This window comes from Rhincodon typus, chromosome 37 (genome assembly GCF_021869965.1).
Source record: "Rhincodon typus isolate 14 chromosome 37, sRhiTyp1.1, whole genome shotgun sequence".
Lineage (NCBI taxonomy): Eukaryota > Metazoa > Chordata > Chondrichthyes > Orectolobiformes > Rhincodontidae > Rhincodon > Rhincodon typus.
Genome location: NC_063368.1, coordinates 3,041,474 through 3,069,406, shown reverse-complemented (window position 1 = coordinate 3,069,406; position 27,933 = coordinate 3,041,474). Strand labels below are relative to the sequence as shown.

General features: G+C 41.1%; 1 protein-coding gene across 1 annotated transcript in view; it reads right to left on the bottom strand.

Moving 5' to 3' along the window:
• LOC109913798 (myosin-9-like) overlaps nt 1-27,933 on the bottom strand; it is a 70,784-nt gene that overhangs the window by 20,064 nt on the left and 22,787 nt on the right. Inside the window, exons 7-22 of the mRNA XM_048617332.1 lie at nt 27,452-27,612; nt 25,725-25,833; nt 24,335-24,466; nt 23,044-23,250; nt 20,477-20,614; nt 20,220-20,343; nt 18,780-18,951; nt 18,066-18,278; nt 16,192-16,336; nt 13,351-13,557; nt 9,052-9,156; nt 7,796-7,948; nt 6,854-7,102; nt 5,980-6,192; nt 5,130-5,342; nt 4,569-4,730 (exon numbers count right to left, since the gene is read on the bottom strand). Of these exons, the coding sequence (XP_048473289.1) occupies nt 4,569-4,730; nt 5,130-5,342; nt 5,980-6,192; nt 6,854-7,102; nt 7,796-7,948; nt 9,052-9,156; nt 13,351-13,557; nt 16,192-16,336; nt 18,066-18,278; nt 18,780-18,951; nt 20,220-20,343; nt 20,477-20,614; nt 23,044-23,250; nt 24,335-24,466; nt 25,725-25,833; nt 27,452-27,612 (2,703 nt within the window). The remainder of the gene's footprint in view (nt 1-4,568; nt 4,731-5,129; nt 5,343-5,979; nt 6,193-6,853; nt 7,103-7,795; nt 7,949-9,051; nt 9,157-13,350; nt 13,558-16,191; nt 16,337-18,065; nt 18,279-18,779; nt 18,952-20,219; nt 20,344-20,476; nt 20,615-23,043; nt 23,251-24,334; nt 24,467-25,724; nt 25,834-27,451; nt 27,613-27,933) is intronic.

The following is a 27,933-nucleotide window of genomic DNA, read 5'->3' as shown; positions in this document are numbered from 1 at the left end:
TCAAGGAAACATACAGATAATTCAGGAGATATAAATAAGGCAATGTCCTATGCCAAATGCACCACCAGACACTCTGGATTAACCCTTTAGACAATGGCTTTCCTGGAAATGGTTTTCTCCCTGCCTTATTCGAAGAGATATCACAAACGTCTTCTATTGCTGGTATGTACCTGGAGTTCCTGTTATTAACAACAGGAAATGACCAGATACTAAGTGGTTTTGGAAGCTGATGAGGCACCAAGATACTGAATACCAATTGACGACTTGATTTGGGATTTTAACTTATGTCAAAGGGCCAGAGTTAGAAAAGGGTACAAGTGTCAAAATCCAATAAGACAGTGTTGGGGCAGCTGGAGGATAGTGGCCTGTTTAGTCACTGGAAGACATGTGGAGACAGTGGCCTGATCACCAGGGGATGAAACTTCAAACATGGGACTGATAAGCAACTGGTAACATGAGTAGGTACCATCATTTAGGGGGTTATTTAAAGTGTAGCTCAAACTGGGGACTATATTCAAGCTTTATTCATGCAGTTGATAACTATAGTGTTGATTTCAAACTTTTTAAAAAAAAAATCTTGGATGTGGCTATTGCTGGCAAAGCCAGCATTTTATTACCCATCCTTAACTGCCCTGGACAAGATGGCAGAAAGCTGCCTTCTTGAATTGCTGCAGTCCTGGAATTGTAGGAACACCCACAGTCCTATCAGGGAGCGACTTCCACATTTTTGACCCAGCAGTAGTGAAGTAACACAATATAGCTTCAAGTGAGGATCATGCCTGCTTTGAAGGGGAACTTCGAGGTTTCCATGTTTCTGGAGCCCTAGACCATCTAGGTGGCAAAAGTTGCCAGTTTGGAAGGTGCTGTAAAAGGCTCATTGTCAAGTTAGTACAGTGCATTTTGCAGATGGTACACACTGTTTGCTACCGTGTGACAAAGGGAGTGAACACAAAGTGGTGGATGTGGTCACAATTGAGCAGGTTGTTTTGCCCTGGATGGTGTCAGGATTTTTGATTGTTGTTGGAGCTACAATCATTCAGGAAAGTGGAATACTCCAACACACTCCTGATCTTTGCTTTGTGGAAGACCAGGCATTGGGGAAACTGATGGCGAGTTTCTCATGACTTGCTCTTGTGGTCATAGTATTTGCATGGCTGGTCCAGTTCAGTTTTTGGTCAATGACTGTCAAAGGATGTTGTATGTAGGGATTCACCATCAGTAATGCCACTAATCATCATGGGGCAAAAGTCAGATTCGCTTTTTGGAAAGAGTCATTTCACATCACACAAGTGCCAGGCAAATTGCTTGTCCCTCATCAGCACAATCCTGGTTGTTGTCCAAACCTTGCTGCATTTGGAGAGAGACAGTTTCAGTCTGAGGATTGGTGAATGGTGCTGAACATTTGTACAATCACCAACAAACTTCCCCACCTCTAAACACATGATGGATGGAAGGTCACTGATGAATGAAGCAGCTGAAGATAGTTGAGCAGAAGTCACTACCTGGAGGATCTTTTGCAGTTCTGTCTTGGGGGCCAAGATGTTGCCTTATAACCATAATAATCTTCCTTTTTGTTAAAATGTGACTCCAACTAGTGGACACTCTCTCCTACCTCCACCAATTCCCCATTGACTCTAGTTTTGCTAGGGTTTCTTGCTCACTCACTGTCAAAAGCTGTCCCGATGTCAAGGGCAGTCAGTTTCACCTTTCTTCTGTTGCTCTTTTGCCCATGTTTGGACTAGTACTGTAAGAGGATTGGAGTCAAGTGATCCTGAGAAAACCCAAACCGAGAAAGAGAGCAGGCTATTCCACAGAGCCACAATGAACCCTTCCATCACTTTGCTAACGATTGAGAGTCGACTGATCGAATGGTAATTGGTCAGGTTGGTTTTGTTCTTCTTCAAAAAAAAAAAAAAAAAAAAAAAAAAAAAAACTTGGTCAGTTTTTTATATTGTCAATACATGCCATGAAGATAGCTGTATTAGAATAGGTCAGCTAGGGGTATGCTTTTTCAGGAGCACAAATCTTCAGCACTACTGCCAGAGTGTTGTCAGCACTCAGCCCTTGCAGCGTCTTCAGCTGCTTCTTGATAGGACATGGAATGAATCCAGTTGGTTGAAGACTGCAACTGTGATGCTGGGGACAGCAGGAAGAAGCCATGAAAAATCATCCATTTGGCCTTTCTGACTGAAGATAGATGCAAATACTTCAGCGTTGTCTTTTGTACTTTGTTGAGAATGGGGACCTAATGGATCTGGTGAGTTAGAGTCAGTGGTATACAGCAAGGAAACAGACTCTTTGGTCCAACTCATCCATGCTGACCAGATATCCTATATAAATCTAGTCCCATTTGCCAGCATCTTGCCCATATCCCTCTAAACCCTTCCTATTCATATCCATCCCGATTCTAAGTGTTGTTATTGTACTAGTCTCCACCAATTCCTCTGGCAGCTCATTCCATATATGCACCATCCGGTGTGAAAACGTTGTCCCTTAGTTCGCTCTTCTACCTTTCCTGCCTCACCTTAAACCTATGCCCTCTAGTTTTGGACTTCCCACCCCAGGGAAAACACCTTGCCTATTTACCCTCTCCATGTCCCTCATGATTTTATAAACCTCTGTAAGGTCACCCCTCAGCCTCTGAAGCTTCAGGGAAAATAGCCCCAGCCTTTTCAGCCTCTCCCTATAGCTCAAACCATCCAAGCCTGGCAACATACTTGTAAATCTTTTCTGAACCCTTTCTAGTTTCACAATATCCTTCCTACAGCAAGAACACTAGAATTACATATAATACTCCAAAAGTGGCCGAACCAATGTCTTGTAGAGTTGTAACATGACCTCCCAACTCCTATACTCAATGCACTGACCAATAAAGGCAAGTATACCAAACGCCTGCTTCACTATCCTATCTACCTGTGACTCCACTTTCAAGGAACTATGAACTTGCACTCCAAAATATCTTTGCTCAGCAACATTCCCCAGGACCTTACTATTAAAGGTGTACAAAATACTGCCCTGATTTACTTTTCCAGAATGCAGTACCTCACATTTATCCAAATTAAACTCCATTTGCCACTGCTCGGCCCCTTGGCCCATCTGATCAGTTGTTTAATTGTCCGTCACCACGTCCAACGTAGAGGTCATCCGGGAAACCAAGCGGAGGCTTGGAGACAGCTTTGTGGAACACCTACACTCGGTTCGAGACAAACGACTGCACCTCCCAGTCGCGAACCACTTCAACTCCCCCTCCCACTCCTTGGATGACATGTCCATCCTGGACCTCCTCCAGTACCACAACGATGCCACCCAAAGGTTGCAGGAACAGCACCTCATATTTCGCTTGGGAACCCTGCAGCCCAATGGTATCAATGTGGACTTCACAAGCTTCAAAATCTCCCCTCCCCCATCGCATCCCAAAACAAGCCCAGCTCGTCCCAGCCTCCCTAACCTGTCCTGTCCTTCCTCCCAACTATCCACTCATCCCACCTCAAGCCCCACCCTCACCTCCTACCTACCAGCCTCATCCCACCTCCTTGACTTGTCAGTCTTCCCCGGACTGACCTACCCCCACCCTAACTCCCCACCTACACTCACCTTTACTGGCTCCATTCCCGCCTCTTTGACCTGTCTGTCTCCTCTCCACCTAACTGCTCTTTTATCCATCTTCCATCCTCCTCCCCACCTCTCCCTATTTATTTCAGAATCCCTTTCCCCTCCCCCATTTCTGAAGGAGGGTCTAGGCCCGAAACGTCAGCCTTCCTACTCCTCTGATGCTGCTTGGCCTGTGTTCATCCAGCTCTACATCTTGTTCTCAGATTCGCCAGCATCAATAGTTCCCACTATCTCTCTCTTCATTAGTTGACACTCATTTTAGGTATGTCTTATGCTGCTCCTCATTGAATTAGTCTGATGGTGACAGTAGAGTGGGATGTGTCAGACTAGGAGAAATTGAATACAATTCTGTTTCTACTGATGGGCCCACAGTGCATCACAGATGTCCATGGGTGGGGGTTGGGAAGGGCACTTGACTGCATGGTAGTTAGGTGATTTCCTTGCAACTGTTTGACCCAATGCCATGAGACTTTGTGGAGTCTATGTTAAGGACTAACAGGGCAACTTCTAACTGTATATCACTGTTCTGCCACCTGCAGAGGGTCTGTCCTGTTGATGGGAGGGACACTATTCTGATTCTGTGAGCATGACTAGGTCAAGCTGTTGCTTGACTAGTCTGAGACAGCTCTCCCAGATTTGGTTCATATCCCCAGATGTTGGTAAGTAAATAGAACTTTGCAGAGTCAAAGGGCTGCATCTGCATGTCATTTTCAGTCCCTAGGTCGATGCAACTTGGTCTTGCTAGGCCATTTCGAGGGTAAAGTCAACCATATTGATATGAGCCTGAAGTCACATGCAAGCCAGTAAAGGGAGAATGGTAACATTTCCTAATTCACTGCACTACTGAGGACTGATGCCGAGCATCCTTCATGAAATTTCAAAACGAGCAGTGATCTGGCCACAGAAACCAGTGCTGAGTGTTCTATCATACGCCCATGTTAAATGCCAAAGCTTACTTGTAGTTTGCGGAACTGCTTCAAGGCTTCATCACGACCTTTGTTTGATGTTTCGATTTGTCCCTCCAAATCCTTCAAATCCATTTCCAGCTTCTTCTTGGCGGTAATGGCTATGGAACGCTGCTTCCGCTCGTCTTCCAGTTCACTCTCCATTTCACGAACCTGGAAAATATTAGCAGTAATTAAGATACTTATGATCTTTCTTTCTAAATGGTACGTTCATTAAAAGCGTACTAATCAACTAAAAATGATCACTTCCACTAAACCCACTTAAAGACGGACAAGGAACAGGACAAAGCCATTAGGTATAGTTCAACTAGCCACAGTGAATGAAGTTCCTAGATCAGCTTCATCAATTTAAGATAAAAACTTCAATTAGGTATTAGAAAGTCTGTTCTTTCCCCATCTTTTCTTAGAACTTAAACTTATGATATTCACTTCTTAATGATACAGTCTTAACATCTGTCCAGCCTGTTCCAGAGGTGTGTCATATCATCCTGAACAGGTTGATTAAAAATACTTAAGCTCTGATGTATTCTGAGTTGAGTCGAGTGTACTTGCCTGCTTAATTAGCTGTCTCCTCTTTTCCTCACTCTGCTCGTCCTTACTCAGCAGGTCCCTGTCAAACTGAGTTTTCATGGCTTGCAGGTTTACTTCCAGTCGTAGCTTAGCATCTTCAGTGGCTTGGAGCTCATCCTCCAGCTCTTCCAGTTGAGTTTTCATCTCTTCCACCTGCTGCTCCAGAGCACGTTTTGACTTTTCCAGCTCATGCACCTGCACACAAATAAATAAAACAATGTAACTTACTGTAGATTTACAACAGTGTCTTTCCATCACAGCAACAGAAGATCAGATATTGTTAAAACAAGCTCCCTTTCAACAAGATTAGTAACACATGAAACGTGGCCATTTACATGACTCCCACTCCACTTGGACGGTACTGGGGAGACAATTTTCCACAGTAACCTAACAAGCACCACATTAAGAGATCAAAAATAAAGTGTATTCATACTAAACGGTGGATTTCATGCTTGAGTTGGTTCCAGAGCTCCCTGAAAGTAGCCCTAAGCTGCAGAAACCAGAAGGTCTTTGTATTGATTTGAGATTTTCACCGATTTAGGAGACCACAGTTAATAGCAACAGTTGGTCTCAATTTTCTTGCCCGGTGTAAGAAAACACAACTGGGAGGTTAACCTCGATCATTGCTAAGCCACCTCTCGAAGAAAGCATGCGTGTGAGGGGTAGGCAAGATGCGAGATGATGATCAAGACTGGTTGTGAAATCAAATGATAGTTGAGTAGCCTGATTTGAAGCATAGTTATATAAAAGTACCGAAGTGCTGTGGATCTGTACTGGGGAAGGAGGAAACTGAAAAAGGGCAGATCCCTAAACCCTGGGGGCATTGACTTACATTCTTTCCTGCATCATCCTTGGAGCTAACAAGGTCTTCCATCTCTGCACGCAGCAGCTTGCTCATTTTCTCCATCTCTTCTTTCTGCTCCATAGCTGTCTCCAAGGCACGAGTCAGTGACAAAGTTTTGGTCTCTTTCTCCCGTGCTTCTGCCTGTGCACGATCCCGTTCCTCTGCGTTCTTTAAGGAGATGTTCTTTTCTTCAGTCAGCATCTGAAACAGAAAAATGTGACCCATTTAATAGGATTGCACTAAATTTTTTTTAAGATAAAGGGTAAGTGCACAGCTCAAGCTATTCATGTAATACTTTTGAGAATATTCTTGCATTAACCCAAATATTAATAAGTTTCAAGGTTAGACAAGATAAAAGCCAAAGTTGATTATCTTAGAATTGATGTATCATGTTCAAATGTACCATTCTTGGTACAATATAATTGAATCTTGAAGGATAACTACATCCAGAGTCGGAAGTCATTATTTTCTGACTCCTTTCTAGCACTAGACACTATTGATTCCAAGTTTCTGCTAAATGGCAAGTTTACACATTGTCCACAAGTAAACTAGATCACGAATTTTGTTTTTGTACATAGTTACTGCTGACAAATAAAATCACGAATATTGGTTTGGATTTTACAACTTCAATAAACCTCAAATTTCAGACCAAAATTTTACTAGTTATAGGAAAGGTTCGTTTCAACCTCTAGAATTAAAAACACAGATGCTGAATTGGTTCCTTTAGATACCTTAAATATGCACCATAGTTTAATTTTTGAATATTTCATTTTTGCAATAAGTCCTGAATGTATACGTCATTAGGATAACTAAACATTGACTGGTTTAAAAGCCAAATGACAGACTTTGGATCAATTCTCACCTGGTCAAATTTCTTTTGTTTCTTCTCAAGATTGGAAACAGCCTGCCTTTGGTGGTCCAGACCCACAATCAGATCATCCAGCTCCTGCTGCAGACGGTTCTTGGTCTTTTCTAATTTGTCATAGGCAGCTGTTTTCTCTTCATAACGCTGAGTCAAGACTTCCATATCTTTTTGTAGCTTTCTCTTACCTTCCTCGGCAAGTTCCAGTGATGCATTCCCATCTTCCTGGCGCTTCTTAGACTCTGCTAACTGAAATATTCACTAATGAATAAAAATTCAACTATAATGTATTCTACCTGTGCATATTGATTATTATAGCTCAAATCTGTTCAACACAATTTTTAATAGTGCATGGTGAAAAAATGGTTTACTAGTATACACATGTGGCATGTAAAGCCAGATGACCAAATGATGTGAAAAATGTAAATGAAAATCTCAAAGTAATCAATTAAGTATATAAAAATGTCCCTAGCATTGCCCAGACTGATTATAATTTTGCAATAAGGGAATACTTTGTGCATTTTGGTAATTATACAAGCTGAAAGCTTAAACCTTTAAACATTCTACAAAAAACATCATAATGAATAAATCCCTTTCAATTTTGCCAACTTCAAACACAAGACAGACAACTACACCAACAAAACTAAAGTTTGAACTGCAAGGTGAAAAACTGTAGTGGATAGTTATGCACCAAAGTCAATTGCTTATTCCAACTTCTCCAAAATGAGGATGTGGATAGAACAATAGAACAATTTAAAGCACATTATTTTAACTGTCCTACGCCTAAGATCATATTTATGATAGGTGTTGAAATTTGTCTTCTCTAGGAGCTTCCGTCATACTGTGTCACAGTGGCAGTAGACGCGGAGAAGGGACAGAAGGGCTTACAGCAGGAGCATATACATAACCAAAATAGAACAGAAGTGTTCGGAGGCATTTTACTTGAGTGTGGATGCTGGCAATCTGTTTCTCCAGGTTTCTCTTTGCTTCTTCTTCCTCTTCAAGCTGCTCTTGGAGGCGACTGTTCTCATCTTCCACGTGTCTCAACTTGGTACTAAAAGCCAACTTCTGTCGTGTCTCCTCTTGAAGCAGTTCCTGTACAGGGATGAGAAGGTTTTAACACGTCATGGGTGAATGCAGCAAAACAGAGCAAGGATATGGAGCAGCAAATAACACCACACAAAATATGTAATCGTAGATATGATGCTTCACACATCAAATTTGTATTCAGTTATCCGCATTGGAGAAATTTTTAACTATTAGATTTCATTTCAACATGGTTTCATTCCATCACAAACTGGAAATCAGGCTATCCAAAGATCTACGCTAAATTTAGTGCAACTTTTCACAAAGCTTTTAAAGTAGCTTTTCCTTGCACCAGTTGAGTCTACATTCCTATCCTATTTCTCCATTCTGCACCTTTTTACTTTTGCCTTCTCCAGTCAAATACCCATCAATTCTTTCCACTCTGCTAGACTGACATTTTCCCAATAATACACATTAAGCTAACTGGCCTATAGTTGCCTGTTTTTGTCTCCATCTTTTTTGAGGAAGGGGTTACATTTTCAAATCCTCTGGCATTAAATCATAATCTAAGGATTCTTGGAAGATTACTACCACTGTTACTACATCCACCATCTCTGTAGCTATATCTTTTAAAATAGGAGGCTGCAACTCATCAGATCAAGGCAATTTATTGGTCTTTAGCCCAATTAGTTTCCCTAGCAATTCTTCTTTAGTGATAGTTCTGTATATTTCCAACCCCCTTCTAGGCCCTTAATATTTTTGGAAAGTTATTACTGCCTTCTACCAAGAAGACTGATGAAAAGTATTTATTCAACTCTTCTGCCATTTCCTGGCTCCCCATTATTATTTACCCAGCCTGGTTTACTAAAGTGCTTATGTTCACCGTGGTCTCTGTTCCATTTTATATAATAAAGAAGCTCTTATTGTTCATTCTTATGTTATTTGCTTAATTAGCCTTATTGTTTACTTTCTCCATTTCTTTTGGTCATCTTTTGTTGGCTTAAAAAAACTTTCCCAGTTCTCTGGTTTACCACTAATCTTTGCCACTTTGAAGGTGTTTTCTTCAACCTCTTTTCACCTTTTCATGGAGCTTCTAGATGCACGATTGCAGAATAAGTGTGTTAAGCAAGGGCTTTTCACAAAATCATTCAAATCAGTTCTGCCTCTCATACCTGTGCGTCCTGTAGCTGGGATTCCAGGGTGCTGTGGTCCTTGGTTAGTTTAATGGCCTTGCTTTCCGCCTGACTCATCAGGGAAGTAACATTGTCCAACTCACTCTGAACACAAAAAACATTTCAGTCACGAGGTATTCCTCGTAACAGCAAGAATTATGAACAAATATTAAATCCCAACCTTGGAACTAGGGTGTCTGATCACTATTTTAGATTCCATTTTCGTGTGTAGTTTGAGGACCACAGCAGACCAGGCAGCATCAGAGGAGCAGGAAAGTTGACGTTTGAAGATGTGAAGGGTCCCGAGCCGAAACGTCAACTTTCCCGTTTCTCTGATGCTGCCTGGCCTGCTGCTTTGTTATCTGACTCCAGCATCTGCAGTTCTTGCTATCCCCATGTGTAGTTTGTTTGCTTCCAGACCTCTAATGCTTTCCAAATCTCAACCACCTTCTATAGCTAAATAAGTATGGGAAAAGCTACCAACGCAAACTATTGCTAAGAAAGACAAAAAGCAGCATTGGTCTCTAAATTGTGAAGCATATTCAATAGTAACTTCGTCAATCATCTCAAACTGTGGGTCTGAAGAACAGCAAGTTGAATAATACGTCAAAACTATGCTCAATTCTCTTCCTAAGGAAAGAAATAATCATACTACTTTCATTACAGCGATCAATAATTTGCATTTTTGAATAGCATTTGCAACAGATATGGATATGTAAGCTACACCGACATGAATTTGAGCTCCATATTCTATCCACTACCTGCATGGGTGACATGAGAGGTCCGAGTTCTACAACTAGCTTCAAAATTTCTGAAACAAAAAAAAACAAATTGCTAGAGAAACTCAACAGGTCTGGCAGCATTTGTGGACAGCAAACAGTTAACATTGAGGCCAGCAACCCATCTTCAGAACTAGAGGCAGCTAGGAAAAGGTGGCATTCATGCCGATTTTTTTTTGGGAGGGTGGACGTGGTGGGGACAGACCTCAAAGAGAAAAAAAACAGGTAGTCGTACAGTTTGGGTGCACAGCGCCACAGTTGTTAGCTGCCTCACAGCGCCAAGGACCTGGATTTGATTCCACCCTGGGGCGACTGTCTGTCTGGAGTTTGCACGTTCTCCCCGCATCTGCGTTGTTTTCCTCTGGGTGTTCTGATTTCCTCTCACTGTCCAAAGATGTGCAGGATAGGTGGATTAGCCAGGGTAAATGTGGAGTTATGGGGATGGGTGGGATACTCTTTGGACAGTTGGTGTGGACTTGATGGGCCAATTTGCCTGCTCCAACAGTGTAGGGATTCTATGATCCTACGAAGAAGACTGTTGATAGTACTCCATTGAAGAGAAAGTAGAGAGGTGATAACAGAATCCGAGTAGGTGAGGTGTTGTTGCTCCAGCTTTGTTAAACCAGAGTCAGAAATGTTGGCAGTGGAACATGATTGTGCATTGAAGTGGCTGGCAACTAGAAGCTTAGTCATTTCTATGGACAGGAAAGAGTGTTCTGCAAAGCGATCATCCAGCCTGCGTTTTGTCTCCCCAGCCTAGAGGAACAAATGCAGTACACTTGACCGAACGAAGTACAGGTAAAATGCTCCTCCGATGGAAGGTGGTGTGTCTGAGGCCCTAAATAGCGAGGAGGGAGGAGGTAAATCGGCAAGTGTTGCACACTTTGTGATGATTATGGGAAGGTGCTGCAGGAACATGAGGTTGTGTTGGGAATGGACTAGGTTGTCCTGGAGGGAATGGTCCTGACAAAGTTGACGGGAGGCGGTGGGGTGGTGGTGGTCGTTGAAATGTGTCTCTGGGGGTGGTGACATCCCTCTGGAGGTGGGGAAATGACGATTTATTATAATTGGATGCGGGTGATAGGAGGGTGGGTCGTGAGGCAAGAAGGACCCTATTGTTACTGTGGAAGATAAGGGATGAGAAAGGGTGAGGGCAGCAGTTCAGGAAATGGGTCAAACAAAGTTGAAGGCCCTGTCAACAATGGTTGCAGGGAATGTTCAGTTGAGGCAAAATGTGGGCATGTCAGAGGCCCCCCTGCAGTAGGGAGCATCAGAAAAAGTGTGATGGAGAAACCAGGAGAATGGAATAGAGTACTTCCAAGAAGCAGGGTGAAAGTACATATAGTCAATGTAACTGTGGGAGTTAGAGTGTGCGTAATGGATATTGGTTGCTCGGCTAACAGGAGTGTTGAGAAAAGGGAAGGTGAGAGTCAGGGGCGGACCAGGTAAAGGAGAGAGAAGAATGGAAGTTGGAAGCAAACTTGATAAGTTTATCCAATTCCAGGGGCAAGTAGCACCAATGATGTCATTGATGTACCTGAGAAATAGTTGTGGGGAAACACCCTAGGAGGTCTGGAACAAGGAATGACTTCCATACCCACAAAGAGACAGGCGTAACTAGGGTCCATGCGGGTAACTCAGCAACACCTTTTATTTGAAAACAGCGAGAAGATTTAAAGGAGGCGATGTCAAGTTAGGATGAGCTCGGCCATCAGAGGAGGGTGGTACTTGTTTCGATATAGTTCAGGCTCTCTTTCTAGGAATAAGTGGAGAACCCCAAGACCATCCTGATGGGATTGGACATGCAAAAGGATTACACACCTATGGTAAAGTACCTGTAAACTGGAAACTGATGTAAAGCGCCACAATCAGAAGCAAGTGGGAAGAAATTGGACACTGGGGAGAAAAAAAAAAGTCCAGATAGAAAAAATAAGTTCCACGGGACCAGAACAGGTAGAAATAATCAGTTGACCCAGGCAGTTCTGTTCATGGATTTTGGGAAGGTGGCAGAAGTGACTGTATAGCGTAGGGGGACTATGAGTTCAGGGATTGTTGGGAAGGGAACAGCCCAGATGAAACGAGGTTCATGACAGTCAGGGACACAGCATGATGTTCAATGGTAGAGTCACGGTCTGGGGTTGAGATTGGAGGCCATGTGCTAATGCTCAGACTTCACACGTAGATGTCAGTACACCAGATAACTACAGCACCACCAGATCGGATTATAAAGTCAGGGTTAGATCTGAGAGCAGACTGTAGTTAGTTCAGTTGGAAACAGGTTAGAATGAGTGAGGGAACAGAGCTGTGTACCGCTTCAACATACCAAATGTTCCCATGCCAATATTTTGTCTCAGGTCTGCTGCAGAGCTCCATCCAGGCTCAATGCAAATTGGAGAAACAATACCTCATTTTTTACAATGATACCTTATATACTTTTGATTTAACATCAAGTTCAACACTTACCTAGCATGAACACCACCTATGTCTATTGCCTGTCGCCTATTCCCATAACTGCAGGTACCATCATGAAATGGGTTGCTTTCAGCACTGGCAATCTATTTTCAACTACTCAGTCCCCATTATTACCCGTATAGTTCCTCCTCTTCCCTGGCTTACTATCAACATTCCCTTAACCTACCATTCTTTTTTCTCTCTCTGGTCTCCATGTCCATCTTGCCATTCACTTCTTTTGTCCACCTGTCCAACCATCAATAAAAAGTCCACATTTTCCTTGCTGCTTCTAGTTGTGAAGAGGAGTCACTGGCATCAAAATGTCAACTGTTTCTCTCCACTCAGCTCTGCTGAGTTTCTCCAGCACTTTTGGTTTTGTTTGTTCAGAACTGCAGGTGCTAGAGATCCGAGTTTAATTTCAGCATTTCTGAATTATGAGGAAACCATTTGTAACATCTGCACCTCTGTGCTGAGTCAATCTCAAACCACCAACCGGTCATTTCTTAGGGTCACACAGCAATAGACATTTGGGCAAGCTAGCATTGGGCTCCTGCTCATGACATTTCAATTGAAAGGGGGGGAAATGGGGAGCATGGTGGGCAAAAGGAAAGCTAGTCAAGACACTGTCAACCAATACAATTGATAATTTAAAAGAAAATCCTATAAAGCAGGATCAACGCCACACAGTTGTCATCATGCTGATTCACTGAATTCAGTTAGCTCTTGCCATTCCATAAATGTATGTTGGGATCTCACTGATGCCCTGGAGAAGATGACAGACTGTGTGCAAATCCAAGGTTTCTAAAGAAGGGTAAATTCTGGCACAAAAACCCACATTGCTTTTTTGCAGCCAACTCTCCAGTGGTATCATTAGATACTGGGGGTGGCTTGCTTGATTATGGAATGGAGCAAATGTAGACAAGAAAAAGGTCTTGGGATTTTCAAACAATATTGATGACAAATATACTTGATGGTATCATAAATACATTTATAGAGTAAGAAACTTAATCATTAGAATACACTAATCTAATTTCACCAAGTAGCAGCAACACCTTGCTTGTGCATTTACCTGTAACTTGCTAACTTTCTCAGCGAGTTCAGTTCGAGACCGATCCCCATCTGTATTTTTAACCTGGAGCTCCTGCAATTGGGTCTCCACCTTCTTCCGCTTGTGCTCAGATTCAGCTTTAGCCTGCATCAGACGCTTCACTTCAGTGCTAATCTCATTGCGTTCATTCTCCAGGGCCTGTTTGGCTTTCTCCAGTCCAGTTTTGAACTGTAGAGAGTAGCAGAGTCAGTTTAGGTCGGTCAAAACTTAGCTCACTGCAAGGCCCAAAAATTACAACACCCACTTAATTGGATCAATATTCAGTGTGTTGACTATTGTTATTCTACACCACTGCAAGTTAAATTTTTTTATGTATTCTTCATCTTCCATGCCACACAAGTCCTGTGCACAGTTCAGGATACTTCTGTAAATCGCGTATAGAAACACCTGTGATGATGCAAAACCATTCATAAGAATGGTATCAGAACTGAGAGAATATAGTTATTAAGAAAGATCGAGACCTGACAAATTTATGGATAGGTTAGAAAGGGTAGCTATGGAGAACAGGTTTTCACTTGTGGGAGAATCCAAAACAATAAATATAGGATAGTTAAGAATAAAGTCAATAGGGTGTAGACAGAAATTTCCTGAAACATGGCTAAAATATACAGCTTGCTATCACAACAAGTGATTTAAGTAAACAGTTTAGATAAATCTGCAAGGAAACTAGACAAGTTCAAGAGAAAACGGAGTAAAAAGATACGGTGAAAGGATGAGATAAGATAAATGAGCAAAGGGGACCCATTTCAGTTCTGTATATTGTGTAAGTTTATTAGATAGATCTGCAAGGCAGAAGGAAAGGATATGTGAATAATGAAGTAGGACAGTAATTGCTTTAAATCTGTACCACATTTCTGGAAGAATTAAAAACAGAACTGCACATAACTCAAATACAACTAACGCCATGCAACTTTCATGTTATTTTGCACAAATCAAAGTAATTTTAAAATCTAAATTTCAGAAAATGACAAATTAAGCTTTGTGCTGGGCTTGAAGTGTCGGACTTCAAACTGTTTCTCTTACATCCGAAGGCTGTGCTGACATATTGGCATCGATGTTCGATTTCATTGTCACTATCTGTTCACACTGAAAGGAGGCATCCAAGATATGGGAAATAATCCGTAATGTCCAGGGGTTCACCATGGATTTTGATGGTCAGGGACAGTGTTGTGTAGCACAAGTGAGCTGGTAAAGAGCATTGGTTTTCCAGACGTTTAATCTGAGGGCCATTCTCAATATGCCCTAATCGATGATGGTTAGTAGATCAGCCTCTTGGAGTGCGAGAACACGCAGCTGTCATCTGCATACTGCAGTTCGATGGCAGGAGGTTTTGGTTCTGGTCTGCAGGCAAAGGTTGAACAATTCCCAATCATCCCAAAACATTAGTCTTTGCCAGGTTAGCCGTGACGTGCTGCCAAGTAGATCTTTCTTCTCAGGATCTTTGAGTCCAGCAACATTGGATCTCCTATCCAGATATTTTCTGGATGTCAGTTTAGGGCCAGTTTGTATATTATACAAAAAGAATTATTCACAGTTGTGCATGAATCTATTTAGGCCACTTTTGTTGTTCCTACCGTACTGAGTTCTATCAGAGTCTTGACAACATTGTTACTACACAATTGTTAGGTAGTTTGTTCCACTAGATATTCCTGATTGAGGAATATGTGTACCATTAATACTGATTTTACCCATTTTGGACAAAACATGAGTTTAAAACAATTGGACTTTGGTTTAAATCAAATTTAAATTCAATAAATGAGAAAAAATTGTATTTGAAAGCTCATCTCAGTAGTGTGGTGACCATGCAACTATTGATTTTTGTAAAAACCCATCTGGTTCATTAATGACCTTAAGGGAACAAAATCTCTGATCCTGACCTGATCTAGCCTTATTATGACCCCAGACCAAATTAACACAGTTTACGCAGTCATCCTCTGAAATCACCAAGCTTGCCACTCAGTTCTAGGGCAATTTGGGATGTGCCAGCATTTATTGCCACTCCTGATGGCCTCAAGGTGGTGGTGATCTGCCTTCTTAAGCTGCTGCAGTCTACTTGGTGGGTACACCCATGATGCTGTTAGGGAGGGAATTCCAGGATGTTGACTCAGTGACACTATAGGAACAGTGATACATTTCCAAGTCTGGATGGTAAGTGGCTTGGAGGAGAATTTGCAGCAGGTGTTCCAGTGTGTCTGATAGTGTTCATTGGCTTGGAAGGAGGCTTGGTGAACTTCTACAGTGCATCTTGTAGACGGTATACATTGCTGCTACTGAGTGTCAGTGGAAGAAAGATTAGGTATTTGCGGATATGGTACCAATCAAACAGACTTCTTTGTCCTGGATGGTGTCAGGCTTGAGCACTGCACTCATACAGATAAGTGGCAAGCATTCTTAACATGCTCCTGATTTGTGCTTTTAGATGGTGATAAGGCATTACGGAGTAAGACGACAAGTTACTCACTACAAAGCTTCCTAGCCTCTGGCATGTTCTTGTAGTCACAGTACTTGTGACTAGTCCACTTCAGTTTCTGGTCAATGATAACCCCAGGATGTTGATGGTGGGGTATTCCGTGATGGTGATACTATTGAATGTCAGGGAGCAACAACTAGATTCTCTCTTGTTGTAGATTGCCATTGACACAATGTATCAGGCAATGTTACTTGCTACTCATGAGCCCAAACCTGGATATTGTCCAGGTCTTGCAGCATTTGTACATGGACTGCTTCAGCATCCAAGGAGTTATTCCTCAGATACAGCTCCTCCAAACTCCAAAATTCTCACCAATAAAGAAATTAACATACCCTTTTTGTCTGTTCTAATTGCTCAGACAGATCTTCCACAACCTGGGAGTGTTTTTGTCTCATTTCCTGGATCTGCAATTCATGGGTCTTTGCTTCATCTTCCAGGGCTCTCTTCATCTGACTCACTTCTTGCTCCCGCTTTGCTCTTTAATAATTATAAATGGAGGGAGAGAGCAAATAAAAAAGGTAGTAACAAAATGATTAATACATTTGTACAGAAAAAAATCCACCTTTTATAGTATTAAAACGAATACCAAATGCAATCCAGTATGCTAATTACCACAACTGGGAGAAAAAGATCCCACTGATTTTAAGTTTGAAGAGGAGACTAAAGAGGCAGACATGACAGCATTTATGCATGTTATTTATATGAATTTTCAGAAGGAATTTGATAAAGTCCTTTCATAAAGGGACCACAATTGATGTGAAGCTCACAGAATTGAAGACAAACTATTGACCTGGTTGGGGAACAGTCAAATGGAAGAAACAGAATAGGAACAATGTGAAAGAACTTTAATTGGTTGATGTGATTAGTAATGGCTAAGATTGTATGTTAGTTCCCCAATAATTCAGTGCTGAGCTAGATGATTGGTTAGACAACCACACATCTAAATTTGGTAATTACATAAATATATTGGAAGGCAGTATAATATAACATAGTTTGAGAAATAAATTCCAAAAATCTATCAATAGATTATGTTAATAGGCAAATATGAGAAAAATATGGGTCATTCACTTTGGACCTAAAAAGCATGAGAGGGTAAATCTCCCCACATAAGGAATGGGAGTGCCAGTTACCTGCCAGTTGCATGAGGAATACTAGTGACAGCTGGAAGAACTTGATCCTCGCCACAAGACACATCTTTGTTTTAAAAGCAAGTGGCCAGAACTACTCAAATATTGTCACAGCAAGATTTTAAATCAGTAGGAGGGGGCTTTCTACAGCTATCTTTCTTCCCACTTTCTCCCAGATAGTGCCATCACGCTTTCTATTTACTGCCAGAGGGCATTTACACCAAACAAATAAATGAGATGAACAACTGGAGACACTCAGCCTTAGGGGATTTAAACTCCACGAAATCTACGGATGTAAAAAATTGGGGCGTGATTCAACATCTCCTAATTCTCACGCAATGAGGAACCAGTTGGATTCTTGAAGCCAGGATCTGAAGGCAATATCTTGTACAACTAAAAGATGACATCCGAACTCCTGTACTAAATGCTCTAACTGATGAGGGCAAGCATGCCAAATGCCGCCTTCACCACCCTACCCGTGATGCCACTTTCATGGAACTATATACCTGTACCCCTAGGTGTCTCTCCCCAGGGCCCCATCATCAACTGTGAAGTCCCACCCTGGTATGCCTTAACTTGCATTTATCGGAATTAAATCCCACCTGCCATTCCCTAGTCCAGTGGTCCAGTTGATCAGGATCCCATTGTATTCTAAGATAACCTTCTTCATTGTCCACCACACCACCAATTTTGCAGCCACCTGCAAACTTACTAACCATGCTTCTCATATTGTCATCCAAATTGTTTAGTAAACAGCAAACAACAGTGGACCCAGCACTGATCCTTGCGGGCACACCGCTGGCCACACCGCTGGCCACAGGCCTCCAGTGTGAACAACAACCCTCCACCATCACCGCCTGTCTCCTAACATCAAGCCAATTTTGTATCCAATTGGCTAGATCTCCCTGCATCCCATGAGATCTAACCTTACTTACCAGTCTACCATGTCGAACCTAGTCAAAGGCCTTGTTAAAGTCCACGTAGACAACTTCTACTGCTCTGCTTTCACCGATCTTCCTTAAAATTGAATTTTACAGCTAGCATTGAAATGTGGCTGTAGTCATTGCTCTTCTGATTACCTGAGTTCTTGCTGGGCAGCTGTAGAGTCAAGTGTATCTTCCAGTTCCGTTTTCAAAGCCTCCAGCTCCTCACCAAGATCTCTTTTCTGTTTATCAGCCTTAGCTCTAGCAACTTTCTCAGATTCTAAATCCTCCTGCAGCTCACTAATGTGAGATTCCAGTTCACGGATTTTCTTCAGGGCAATATTCTTCTGTGTAGCTTCTTCATCTATTCTGTAGAAGATATGAAACCAGTTCAAAACTTTAGATGCTTTCTGGAATGGCTAGCATCGATACTTGCCAGGTGCACATGCAGTGACTTTTTGTTTGCCTTGGCCAGACCACTAAGCAGGAAGCTGAAAATACATATGACACCATTTAGAAATCCAATTCCCATCTAAAATACACTGGCTTCCAGTAATCGAATGACAGGGTTACATGACGAATTAACAACACTCAGCAGGTCTGTGGAGAGAAATCAGAGTTAACGTTTCGGGTCCAGTGGCCCTTTTTCAGAACTGGACATCCACAGATGCTGTCAGACCTGCTGAGTTTTTCCAGCAATTTCTGTTTTTGTTTCTAATTTCCAGCATCTATGACTCTTTTTGGGTTTATTTTTCGACCAATGAACATCTTGCTTATTCCAAATCAGTTGTTTGCATCAAAATAACTTCTACATATTAATAGAAGGACAAAAGCCATTTTTTCCATTTACCATTCTACTGCAATTTTTACCTGGACAGTGCAGCCTGGAGCTCCTCTTCTTTCTTAGCTAAGAGTGTACGGAGTTCTGCAATCTGTTGCTGTAGTTCAGAAATCTGGTCATGTAAATCAGACGAGTCTCCCTCCAATTTACGGCGATTCTTCTCCAATTCTTGTCGCAGCTTTTCCTCTCTCTTCAAACGATCTGTCAAAATTAAAACATACTGCCACACTGATTTTATGTATATACACCCTCAAAACCAATTGGTATCCCAAATCACAGATCTTGCTCAGGCTGGAAGCGGGATACTGTACAGAAATGATTTCTTGTGGACCAAAGGTTGATCAAATGAATACAAGAACCCAACATATGCTAGGCTACAAAAACATATCCCTTCAAAAATGGAGAACAGTTCATTGCTCTAAACCATTTTAATCAGGTTGCAAACTTTTGCCATCAGTCTGGGAACGACTGGCAGCTGTGAAACTCAAACTCTCAATTTTCATATGGTGCTTACCTCTTTCAAGTGCTTCTAAAATATGCTGGGAAAATTGCAGACTGACTTGCAAGATAGGTAAGTGAACAGCTTCCTACCCTGATCAGGACTAATAACTGAATCAGCAAAATCACTTTCCTTCACTGTCACCTCCAAACACAAAATGTTCAAGGTTATCTTCAAAGAGCCAGTGATTTCAGAATACTCCAGGTCGAAAAAGCACTCACGGATTATGGTGGTGTAGCGATTATATTGGATTACTAATTCAGAGGCTAGGACTATTAATCCAGACAAGGCAAGATGAAATCCCATCATGTTTAACTCTGGTTTTAAAATGTAAAGTACAGTAAAAATGACAGACATCAGATAGCTGCAAAATTATCAACTGATGCCTTTTTAAAGGGTGGAAAAACTTCCTGTCCTTACTAGGTTGTGGAACTGGAGTTACAGAGCATGGTTGATTTTGAAATATCCTTTTAAAGTGCCTGAGCAAATTATTTGGTTTTAACAAAACCACAGAATCAGCATCTACCGTGCGGAAAGAGACCATTCAGCCCATCAAATTCACCATACCCTATCCTCGTAACCCCACATTTACCACGGCTAATCCTCCAAGCCTACACAACCCTGGACACTACAGGCAAATTAGCACGGCCAATTCAACTAATCTGCACACCAAATTAAAACTCAGTTTACCTAGGGATGGGAATGCACAGCATCCTTTCTCTGTTACACCTACACCTTGAGAAATGCATAATAAAATAATTAATACTTTAGATGACCTTCAGGACTAGAGTTCAAACATTTCAAACAAAGGATTGAACACAATCCACCTAAACAGGGTCCAAGATGAATTATGACAAGCATTAGGACTCATGAAATTGAACCAAGACTGCAAAAACAGGTTTTTACGTATATTAATACAGTCATGTACAATACTGATGCAGATAAACACACTGCTGATGCAGTTCCTCACCTTCTAGGTCTGTAATCATGGTTTCATGTTTAGTCTTGAGTTTGGTCAGACTTTTGGACTTCTCCTCCTCTTCTGCCAGGTTAGTGGTGAACTCTGCTATCCTCTCCTCCATAAGTTTTTTTTCCTATGGATCCACACGTGTACAAGAGTATTAAAAAAATGGACAAATGTACTAAGATAATGAAAGTCATTGCTGGAGATACTTCACAACTCTTAGTTAAGTTTGGGAAAACGAAAGACTTTAAAACATAACTAACCTTCATGAGTTTATTGCTCTGATCTTCCAGTAGAAAGATTTCATCACTCATAGTCTTCATCTTAGAATCAACAGCACTCTTTTCCAGCTGCAGCCTTTGTCGTGTTGCCTCCTCCTCTTCTAGCTGTTCCTCCAATTCCTGGAAATGCAGAAATTAACATGGATCATTACTATCACCCATTCCCTAAACACAATAAGCAACCCCTCCCTAGCTTTGGGGCATTCAAATACATTCTTCATATCCATTCATTGGCAAAAACATGGAACAGCAAACAGGCATTATATATACTGGCAATACAGTCAGATTCACAGCACCATAAAATTCCAACTCAAGCCTTTTGGACCAGCCTTCCCACCAAGTAAAAGATACAATTTTATTAACAAATTCTCCTGCTTTCCAGCCTCCTCTAAATCTATGGACTTATGAAGTTCTTTGGTTGCTACACTTCAAATGCATTTTAAATTAAACCATTAGTCACACTTACATTCAAGCAAGGAATGAGTGATGTCTAATTTAATAGTTAGACCAAAGCCTGCCCTTAATTCCTAAATGCCACACTCATGTTCTGATTTTGACGAACCTCACTGAAGATTTTAGCTAACAAAACTGAAATATTGGCCCAATTAATCATGAACATTCTTACAAATCAAATAATTCCTCCTAAAAGCACAACTGAACCTTTTTCTTTCCTTACAACCAGGTATCTTGCAGGTTTAACCTGGGGAGTTCAACCACTTTCTCTAGATCAACCGTATCGTTGTCAGTGTAAAATGTGAATGACGGATCAAGAGTATACAGTCAAGGAATCACTGTTCTTTTTCCAGTCTACAAATCTATTTCACAGTATACTTGATAAGCCGTAGGTTATGCATAAATCACTAGAGTGATCAAACGCTTACGAAGGGCCAGAATGAAGAATTGATAAGCTTGTCATAAGTTCCAAATAATCAGTGTTTTAAATAGCCATCCTTAATCAAATTCCTACTGACTGACTTTATCTGCAGCCTTCCTAGCAGAAGGAAAAATCTAATTTCAAATCCCAGCCACTGACCAATTAGCCTTTACTGACCGACCATGTGGAAGAACTCAGGGTGGATGGTAATGTAGAAAAGGCAGAAGTGGCACTCTAGTTTGTTTAGCAGCTAAACCGGGAGAAGGACAACTCCAAAATAGAAACTCCTATCCTTTCAGTTCCTGCACTTGGGTTGCACATTGCCCCAGATTAGGGTATGACTCTGCACAAACCTCACTTGATTAAACATAACGGACAGGTTGTTCAGTGAACATTAACCAACATTTCAGACTTCCTAGGCACTTGCCCAGTGAAACAGGGGAGAATCCATATCATCACTCACTATTAGCCAGAAGGCAAAAAACATTGAAGCTAAATCCGATCACTCATTCTCAGCTTATCTAAAAAACTGAATTAGTTTAGCTGTTAGAAACACTTCTTATCCGAACGGTGGACTCATGGAGCATGCCAGCTTGTACAACATAGAACATCGAATACATGGGCATCATTCAAGACAGAACTGAGCCAGTAAACAAAAAAAAAATTGTGTATGCTGGAAATTTGACACTAAAACAGAAATAGGTGGAGAAACTCAGCAGGTCTGGCAGCACTTGTAGACAGAAAACAGAGTCCATGTTTCAAGTTCAGCGACCCTTCTTTGGAACAGCTTTTTCTTCACATATGCTGCCAGACCTGCTGAGTTTCTCCAGCTATTTCTGATTGTGTTTTAGAGCTAAACCATTTTCAAGTTCAAACAGAGATCACCTCATAAGTAGGTATTGCATAAAAATCAGAGTCAAAGCAATTTTCCTGTTCCAGATTTCATTGTCTATTGAACAAGAAGGGGATATTATAGAATTTAGATTCTTTTAACTGATGTTATTTTGCCTTTCCTAGGAAATTATACAGCTTTCTTGTGTGGTAGGAACAGAGGGGTGCATGTATTGTGACACACACAGGCATGGGACAATCTGGCTGGACCAGTAGATAATTTCTTTCCCCCCGGGGATAGCAAGGACTACAGATGCTGGAGTCAGAGACAACACAGTGTGGAGCTGGAGGAACACAGGTCAGGCAGCATCAGAGTAGGAAAGTTGATGTTTTGGGTCAGGACCCTTCTTCACCTTTTTGTCAATTTTTGTACCTTCATAGTGTACAATTTAAGTCAGTATGGAGATACTGCCAACAGTTAAATGATGTTGTTTCAGTTCCTGCAACAAGCTCACGGTTTGATCAACCAGCTCTTGCAACAATTGATTAACAGTGGTTGCTTTGACAATGGCTTGCAATCAGCTCCCATTATCAGACAAAATCCCAGTGCATGCTGACATTCTAAGTTAAACTTGTTTTTTCAAGGTGGTTTAATATCTAATGGACTAAACAAACAAACAACGCACACATTCTCAAACCAAAGTAACTAGCACCTTCTATGAAGGTTTATAAAAAAAAAAAGAAACTGATATTTCGTCCCCTCAAATCTTCTTGGGTTGGATGGAGGTGATTCAACCCAGCAATTCTAACAGCCCAGCATACCCTTCGAGATACAGAACTTTACCTGGATGGTTTGTTGCATTTTCTTCTTATCGGTTATTAGCTGCTGACAGTGTTCCTCCTCCTCCTCCACTCGTGCTTCCAGATCATGAAGGATCTCTTCCAGCTCCTGCTTCTTAGCTGCAAGTCGTGCCCTCATCTCCTCTGCCTCAGCACAGAGCTCAGTCTCAGCCTGTAGCTGCTCCTGCAGAGCAGACTTCTCAGACAACAACTGCAAGACAATTGGCAAGTTGACATAAGTATGAGAATTTAAATAGCAAACGCAGACGATGATCTCCACAAGAGGGGCTAAATTAAAGAAACGTGGGGAGTGAATGTGTTTGCATTATGAGGAGAAACGTGTTCTGACCAAAATATTACCCAAAGTTAAAAATAATTTTCTTGTCAACGCAAATACCATAGATTTCTCCAGTCAGGTCAAGTAGGAATGTTCCCAGTGAACAGTGCGGATGAAACTTCAAGCCAGTCCAAGAACCACTCAATTCAAGACTCAATTACAAACTTGGAATACTTTAATGCTTCCTCCCCAGGGTTGGCCAAATCTAGATGACACCGCAGATTAGTTTTGAAATAGCCTAGTACTCCTCTTATTCTTTGCAGTGTAGCTAGTCTTAAAGTGCACAGGGACACTGTACAGCATAGATTACATGGGCAATCAAGTCTTCGCAGGACCTGGTTTTCAATATGTACTCATCCGTTCACATTTCAGTTCCCTTGAAATTATCCCAATTAGCAATAACTCACCACAAAAACTGATCATTTTAAATCAGCTTAATCTATGTCAGCCACATCAAAATTCCATTAACATTTCAATTCCAATGGTTATTAATTTGCAAACAAAATGGGTAAATTTTGAACAGAGTATAGAGAAATAAACGAGTTTCTTTCAAAAAGGTCATGAAAGGTCGGAGGATGCAAAATATATAATTGATTAAATCTAGAGAAGCAAATTGCGTCACAAGTGATGAAGCAGACCTGAACGCAGATGTTTTACAAACTTGAACATTCCCCATATATTGTCCAATTAATTTAAATTTATAAAACAATGCTACAAGATCCACCACCATTAGGTTGAATTTTATTCAACTAATACTAGAATAATTTAAACAGAGGAACTACTCCAGTGAAATTGCTCTCCGACCACCCCCTTCCAGTGAAATCAGTGCACTCCAAGTGATATCACAAAAGGGCCCTGTTTCATGCAGTTCTGTTTGCAAATATTTTATTTCACTGTTACATGAAGCTACTAATACAGGGCATAAGGAACATATATCCTTATGACAGAAAGTATTCACCTGGGTCTGTTGCTCCTCCAGTTCAGACAATCTCTTCTCTGCTTGCAAGTGTTTCTCCTTAGTTTTCATCAACTCATCCTCTTTGGCAATCATTTCCTCCTCTTGTCGACTCACCTGAAGCAATGGCTTCACCTGTGCATTAACAGTAGTAGTTAGAAGGAACAATCCAATAGATAATTTCTCAGATTAATTAAAAAATGCTTGTATACAGACATAAAAGGATAACAATTCAGGGTAATAGATCACAGTTGTTTCACATGACAGCATAAACCATATCTAGTTAAGTTATGGCAAGATAGTGATTTAGCAAAAATCTTAAATCTTTCAAAATTCTGAATGGATCGTTCTTAGTTGAATTAGTTATTGTCCATTTTCAAGATACAATTGGTGACATACGTGGACTGAAATGCTGAATGAAATGTTCAAAAAAGCCATCTAAAAGCAAGAAATGGATGGATACAACAGTAAAACCTCTGTTTCTGGCCACCTTGCCTGCAGAATTCACGGAACCACTGAAAATTATAACATATTTGGCCAGTCATATCAGCCCTTGGTCTTTAATTGGGTTACTCCAAAATCCCCGCTTTTTGTCCGTAATCCTCAAAGTTTCTCATCCTTAAGAGCCTGTCGAGCTACCTTTCAGAATTATTTATAGAATAAGCTTTCACTAGCTTTTCAGGTGAAGTGTTCCAAACCTCAGCAAGTTCTTACAGTTTTCATCTCTTCTCTCCCCCGATTCAACATTTTGCCAATTATTGAGTTTATAACCTCTAGTTATTGATTGGTTGCCAGATGGAATATAGCATTCCTTTTAACCTATGTAAACTTATCATGAAAACCTCTGTCAACTCAACCTTCTTGTCCCAAGAGGAGTCCTAACTTTAACTTCCCATAACTGCAGGTCTTTACCCCTAGGAAATGTCTTCTGCATCCTTTCTAAACTATCGACATTTTTCCTAAACTACAGTGATCAGAATTGTCCAAAGTATTTCAAATTGAAGCCTAAGGAGTGATTTCATGAGAATTCTATTCCATCATCTTTTATCAATTACTACCTTAACATCTGTCTCTTCTATGGCATGCAAGTTTTGCATCAGCTACTTTTAGAAGATAAAGTGCTGACTGTACCATGCCTCATATGAAAGACTTCTCTCAATAGTCCCAACATTTGAGAAGAGCACTATAAACCTGAAATGTTACCCTTGTTTTTCTTCTCAGATACTGCTGACCTTGCTGGGCATTTCCAGTACTTTTAATAGAGTATTCACTGGTCATGGAAAGTCACTAATTACTACACATTAATATCCACGATAAAGGAGAAGAGCTTACAAACAACTTTTAAGTCAAGGAATTTTGCTGCCCCCACCTCAGGGGTTGACATCATACTTGCCTTTGTGAACAGTCTCCACCACTGCCAATTACGCAGTTTCAGGTAAGCAGCACAGTTCCTCTGTATCACTTTCATGGCATTCAACTGTTGCTGGCGTCGAGCAAATGCCCTGCAATATACCGGCTATTAAAACATAGCTCCTAAAACAGCAGGACAACATTAAACTCTTAGAGGAAAGAGTTATAAAACAGGAGTTTGAAGGATGGTTAACCGTACAAATGAGTAGAATCATTAAAAGTGAGTCAAGATGTCTATACAGACAGTGGCCATACAAAACAGGGAAACTGAAGGCAAGTATGCATTGTGCAAACTAGACATTGTATTAACTACCAAGTTGTGGCTGCAGACAAATCAGGACCAGGAATTAAACTTGAAGGGTAAAACAGGATGTCAAAACAAAAAAAAGGGGTAAGAAAGGAGAAGATGGAGCAGTTATACTTATTCAGGATAAAATAACCACAATTAGTAAAAAGGGATGCAACTGTGCAGACTGCTGGTGATGTATACCAGGCTGGTTCTGAAGATGGCAGGTCTGCCCTCAAGAAATTCAGGAGTATAGTCCTGTATTGAGGTTAGAAACATGACAGGCAATCTCAGAAACTTAGAAAATTCTTAAGAATAAACCCTGGCTGTGAAGTCTAGAATCAGAGTGGAGAACAGAATAAAAGGCAAGTCATTTAGCACAAGGAGGAGGAACTTCTTCATTCAGAGGGTGTCTTATTCTGTCTTAGGGGACATGGAAGCTCTTATTAAGTCAAGACAGAGATTGACTGACTTCTAGTTCATGACATAATGGATATGGGAACAGAGGGATATAACAGCGAGGCAGATGATCAGCCACGATCTAGAATAGTGAAGCAGGCTCGAAAAGATGGATGGCCTACTCTTGCTGCCACTTTCATAACCAATATGGATAAGAATAAAAGATAATGAAAGGTTCAATTGCAGTAGTTGCGTACTCTACAGACCATCGAATTGTAAAAGTGAGGTTGAGGAAAAATATGCAGACATGTTAGGGAATGGAGTTTGAAAAGAAATGCAATAATGAGGGATTTCAACTACCTTCACATTAACTGGACAGAAGAGGTAGATGAAAGGGAGAATTGAATGGAATTCCTATAATACATACAGACTCCTTTCCAACTCTTGAAAAAAGGGAAGATTTGCTATTGGATCAGAGAGGAGAATTAAATAGCGCAGAATCATGTAGGTGACCACAATATAGTGGACTTTAAAATGTGATACAGGAGGTCATAACTATATTGAAAACCAAATTAATAGATTGGAAGAGGGATGATTTTGAGGAGCTGAGAATAGGACAAGGAAACATCATGGGTTTCCAATTACCAAGCAATGACAAACGGTGGGGTAGCAGAAACTACAACTAACTACTTGGAACAGGAAGAGGAAACATGGGAGGAACAAAGTGTAGATACATATGTGATATGTACCAGCGCAAAGCCTGGTGAGAGGGTATTGATCTCAGCTTCTTTACATCGCAAGGAAATGTCACTCCACGTTGCTCTTATACTTCCTGACAGGCAAATGAACATTGAAAAAAGGGGTGGTTCTAAATTCTTATGTTAAAACCATCCACGAATTTACTCAGCCCAAGCAAAGGAGCCAGATTAAGACACACCCACTTTCAACACGGTTGGGGCAGGAATAGCAAAGAGTCCAACTTTACCCTAGAATTAAATGAAACAATTCGAAAACAGATCTCTTACTTTCTTGCCAAATAGCCTCTGCACAAGGCTTGGAATTCAATGATGACATCTGTGATCTTCAAGTCTCGCTCTTCCTCAAGATGAGCCAATACACCAGCACGGAAGAACACCTTACTCTGTCCAATCCGGTACAGGTTGGGATCCAACTCTAGAGCTTTGATCTGTAAGAATGTAGCAATAGGACAGGGGGAGAATCCAAGTGTTAATTTTTTCAAGAGACAGCTATAATCAGTCTCTCCTGATGGATTCATGATCTGAAACTCATGGAATGAGGTATTGAATATCATCTTGAATAGTCAGCTTTCTTCACCCTGTTAGATAGCCAATGGTGGCTGTTGAATCAGACAGTAGATGCCAAGATAGGATTCCGTTGTGACAATGTCATTGTCTAGGCTCATGCTGTAAGCTCTGTTAAGATTAGTGCAAACTCACGTGAAACTATACTTCAAATAAAACATTACACCAACAGAAGAGAGATGGCT